The 5,115-nt window shown below is 43.2% G+C and overlaps 1 protein-coding gene across 1 annotated transcript; it reads left to right on the top strand.

The window, feature by feature from the left end:
• Positions 1 to 2,430: 2,430 nt before the first annotated feature.
• LOC111883371 (uncharacterized) lies at positions 2,431 to 3,669 on the top strand. Its single transcript, XM_023879695.2, has 2 exons — positions 2,431 to 2,756; positions 3,051 to 3,669. Exons 1-2 carry the CDS (start codon positions 2,431 to 2,433, stop codon positions 3,667 to 3,669), a joined length of 945 nt encoding a protein of 314 aa, XP_023735463.2.
• Positions 3,670 to 5,115: the final 1,446 nt, after the last annotated feature.

Raw genomic sequence — 5,115 nt, 5'->3', positions numbered from 1 at the left:
GGTCAATCGGGGTCCTCTAAAAAGCAAAAATTTCAAAAGAAGGTTGAAAAATCAACATTTTGTAAGAAATGTCACTCTTCTCATGGGGGCCCATGTAGCAACAGCACTACGCGTTGCAAACGCTGTGGTAAGATCGGTCACCGACTTGAAGACTGTAAGAGTGCGGAGCCGATATGTTAGAATTGCAGACAAATGGGGCATATTAGCAATCAGTGCCCCAATCCGAGGGTTCAGACAGGTTCTGGTGGCAGGAAAGATGATGCACCGAAGATAAAAGCTCGTGCCTTCAACATGACCGCTGCTGAGGCTCGCCAGCATGATGAGGTTATTTTCGGAACCTTCTTGGTTAATTCTATTCCAGCTACTGTTTTATTTGATGGTGGTGCCAGTAGATCGTTTGTGTCATTACCATTTTGTGCTCATATTGATATACCACGGACTCCACTAGAGACTGAATTAGAGGTTGAGGTGGCTACGGGTCAGTTAGTCACTGTTCGAGAGAAGTATGATGGGTGTGTCATTTCTATCGGTGAACATACTTTTCCGTTGACATTGATTCCTATTGGGGTGGGTAGTTTTGATGTTGTGATTGGTATGGATTAGCTATCGGCCAATCGAGCCCATATTCTTTGTGCAGATAAGCTCGTGCGTATACCTCTCCCTTCCGGTGATTATGCCACCGCCTACGGTGAACACCACTCTAGGCCTACATCTTTTATATCTGTTATGAAAGCACGCAAGTGCATCGCGAAGGGTTGTCCAGTGTTCTTAGCACATGTTGTCAATTCCAATTCCGAGGAATTAGGTCTGTCTGAGGTGGATGTGGTTAGAGACTATGTTGACGTCTTTCCTAACGACCTGCCAGGTTTACCACCACCCCGACAGGTAGACTTTCACATCGATCTCATCCCTGGTGCTGCGCCGGTCGCCAAAGCACCTTATCGGTTGGCTCCTTCAGAAATGAAGGAGATGATGTCTCAGCTGCAAGAGCTCCTTGACAAGGGGTTCATCCGACCCAGTTCCTCACCGTGGGGAGCACCTGTGCTGTTCGTAAAGAAGAAAGATGGAACCATGCGAATGTGTATTGATTACAGGGAATTGAACAAAATTACTGTGAAAAACAAGTATCCACTCCCGAGGATCGATGACCTCTTCGATCAACTTCAGGGCGCATGTTATTTCTCAAAAATTGACTTACGATCTGGTTATCATCAAGTGCGGGTTAGGGGACAGGATGTTCCTAAGACAGCTTTTAGAACTCGATATGGCCACTATGAGTTTTTGGTCATGCCCTTTGGCTTGACAAATGCGCCAGCGGTATTTATGGACTTGATGAACCGGGTCTGTCGTCCCTTCTTGGATAAATTAGTCATCGTCTTTATTGATGATATTTTAATTTACTCACGTAGCGTAGAGGATCATCGGAGACATTTAAGCGAGGTTCTCGACACACTTCGTAAGGAGAAGCTCTACGCGAAGTTCTCCAAGTGTGAATTCTGGTTGCGGGAAGTTCAATTCCTTGGACACTTGGTTGGTGAGGATGGGATTAAAGTAGATCCAACTAAGATCGACGCAGTAAAGAAGTGGGCCAATCCAAAAACTCCTACTGAAATTCGGAGTTTCTTGGGTTTGGCAGGCTATTATCGAAGGTTTATTAAAAACTTTTCCAGGATTGCTGCTCCTTTGACAAAATTGACGAGGAAGTCAGAGCCATTCGTTTGGACTGATAAGCAGGAACAAGCGTTTCAGACATTGAAGAGACACCTTTGTGAGGCTCCTGTTCTTTCTTTACCTGAAGGTAATGAGGACTTTGTAGTTTACAGTGATGCATCCTATTCAGGTTTGGGATGTGTACTGATGCAGCGGGGGAAGGTGATAGCTTACGCTTCCCGACAACTGAAAAGTGCTGAGGTGAATTATACAGTTCATGATCTGGAGTTGGCGGCTGTAGTCTTTGCCTTGAAGTTATGGCGTCATTATCTGTATGGGACGAAGTGTACGCTATATACTGACCATAAGAGCCTGCAACACATACAAAACCAAAAGGAGTTGAATATGAGGCAGCGACGATGGGTTGAATTGCTTGCCGACTATGATTGTGAAATCAGTTACCACCCTGGGAAGGCAAATGTGGTAGCCGACGCCCTGAGTCGTAAGGAGCTAGGCCCGTCCTATCACCTAAAGCATATGGGATTGGTGGTTGTTCCCAACATTTTTGATCAAATTCGAGCATCACAAATCGAGGGTTTGAAGGAAGAAAATGTGAAGGACGAGGTAATGGTAAGACAACAGGAGCTACTGGTGGAGGATAAATGAGGTCTCAAGACCTTTCGAGGGCGACTCTGGGTCCCAAAGGTTGGTGGTGCACGCGACACATTGTTGCGAGACACACACAGATCTAGATACTCAATTCACCCAGGTACAACGAAGATGTATCATAACCTAAAATCGGAATATTGGTGGCCAGGCATGAAGAGAGAAATAGCAAAGTATGTTTCAGCCTGTGTGACGTGCTCTCAAGTCAAAGCTGATCATCAAAAGCCCTATGGAGAATTGCAGCAACCTGAGATACCTGAATGGAAGTGGGATAAGGTCACAATGGATTTTGTCACAAAACTACCGAGGACTTCTCGCGGTAACGATATGATATGGGTGATCATTGACCGGTTGACCAAAAGTGCTCACTTTTTGGCAACCAAGGAAAAGGAAAAGTTGGAGGAATTAGCAAAGCTTAATGTTAATGAGGTGGTCACAAGGCATGGAGTTCCACTATCCATTATTTCCGACCGTGACAGCCGCTTTGCTTCGCGGTTTTGGAATAAACTCCAGGAGGAATTGGGCACGAGAGTTCATTTGAGCACGGCCTATCATCCGCAGACGGATGGCCAAAGCGAGAGAACCATTCAAACGCTTGAAGATATGTTGCGGTCATGCGTGATTGAATATGGTGGCTCTTGGGATAAATACTTACCTTTGGTGGAGTTTGCCTACAATAACACTTATCATTCTAGCATTGACATGGCACCCTATGAGATGTTGTATGGGAGAAGGTGTCGTACGCCTACTTGTTGGCTTGAGCCCGGGGAAAAACAATTCGCGAGTTCAGAGATTGTTCAGATTACAGAGGATAAGGTGAAAATAGCTAGAGATCGCTTGCGAGTGGCTCGAGAAAGACAAAAGAAGTATTCAGACAAGAAGCATCGACCGAAGACCTTCGAGGTGGGAGAAAAAGTGATGTTGAAAGTCTCACCTTGGAAAGGCATCATTCGATTTGGGAAGCGAGGTAAGTTGGGACCTCGTTACATTGGTCCACTTATTGTGTCGGCGCGGATCGGAGAGCAGGCTTACAAGTTGAAGCTACCACCGGAGCAGGAGGGAATACATGATGTATTCCATGTTTGTTACCTCCGAAAATGCTTAGCGGAAGAGCCGAGTATCTTACCGTTGGACGAGCTGCGAGTGGATGAGTCGAAGCGGTTAGTGGAGAAACCGGTGGCTATTCTGGAGCGGGAGACTAAACAACTACGTAAGAAGAGGGTCAAGCTTGTTAAGGTTCAGTGGAAGAACAAACATGGTGGTGATATGACTTGGGAAGTTGAAGATGACATGAGAGCGCGTTATCCTTGTTTGTTCGTGCTGATACCTGATTCCGGGACGGAATCCTCTTAAGGAGGGGAGGATTGTAACGACCCAAATTTTCTCCGTCGGTAAGGTTAGCTCCATTATGCAATATATTCTTTTATTTTAAAAGAAAAATAAATTAAATAATATGTAGTGGGAAAATATACATTTATAATAACAAAGTTGGGTGAAATAATTTAATTATGTTATTATAATTCATGAAAGGATGTAAATCAAGTTGAAGGGTTGAGATGTAAAAAAAAAACTTGTATTGTCAGTTTGCCTAGGGTTAGGGGTGAAAGGTGCTAAAAAATCAAAATTTGAGGGGTTGAGGAGTGAAAATCAGATATAACCCCCATGGAATTGGACCGATTCTGTTCCCAAATTCGTTTCCCTCTCGTGCGACTTAAGAAGCGAGCCCAACCATGCCTACGTTTTCCTGCTTGACGTCGACAGAGAACAAACGGAAAAAAAAAATCTGCTTTTTGACCATCGTTCCAGCAACGTCGATCAAGGAGAAGAAAAAAAAAACGATTGGCAAACGGGGGAAGTAGCGGTCGGCATAAGCAGGGCTGTGGGCACCGATTCCTGTGTCAAATTCGTTGGGTCAGTCACACACTTTGTTAATCTCTTGAATCTCCCTTCTGTTATGTTAATTTCTCAATTGGGTTGCAATTAATTTCGTTGTTGGTGTTGAATTGCTTCTCAATTGACAAAAAAAATTCTCTTCTTGTACGTAATCTCAATCATAGTGTACTGTATGATTGATTTTCAATCACTGTGATGTTATCTTTGGTTGATATTTGCTAATATTCCCTCATATGCTGGAATTGGTATTCATGAATTGATTTCAAACTTGGAGACTAATTGAATTGCTTTGGGGTGAAGCTTGTCCTTCTTTATTTCAAGTTTTGAGAGTAATTTCCTGCATAGAGTTCATGTTTTGAACATTCTTTAAGACCCTCAAAACAGCCCCTAGAAGTTTTGATATATGGGTAATTATGTTGCTGCTTGAACTAGCAAAGATTGTATCAAAACTCTAGCTTGAAAGTCCTCACAACTCTTGGGGGTATTGTTTGTATTTTGGCCTTCAAAACCATGACTTGGAGGCTGAAACAACAAACTTGAAAACCACAAAATATGTGTCTAAAATTCCCTGAAATTTCGTCCCTATATGTATCTTGGTTTGAACTAAAAGAAGTCTTTATTGGTGTATGTGGACTTTTGGTGTTGATGCACTAAGGACTCTTACTTTCAATCACCTTTTGGTCAATTCTTGTTTTTTTTATAAGCCACTTAATTTATGTCTTAGTACCTTCATTCAAGTTTTGTTGTGTTAATTCGTGTTTCATTGACCTTTTGTCCAAGTCATAAATCATATGGTGATTTTTGGCAATTATTGGAAATCTGCACAGCAACTTTACCCTATCTTGCAAGGGCTGTAGCTGCTAATCTGAGCAGAATTGGCCGATGCCCCTCTCTAGATAAAATGTA

Source organism: Lactuca sativa, chromosome 2 (assembly GCF_002870075.4).
Source record: "Lactuca sativa cultivar Salinas chromosome 2, Lsat_Salinas_v11, whole genome shotgun sequence".
Taxonomy (NCBI): Eukaryota; Viridiplantae; Streptophyta; class Magnoliopsida; order Asterales; family Asteraceae; genus Lactuca; species Lactuca sativa.
Note: the sequence above shows the minus strand (reverse complement) of the source record. Positions and strands in the feature narration are given on the sequence as shown.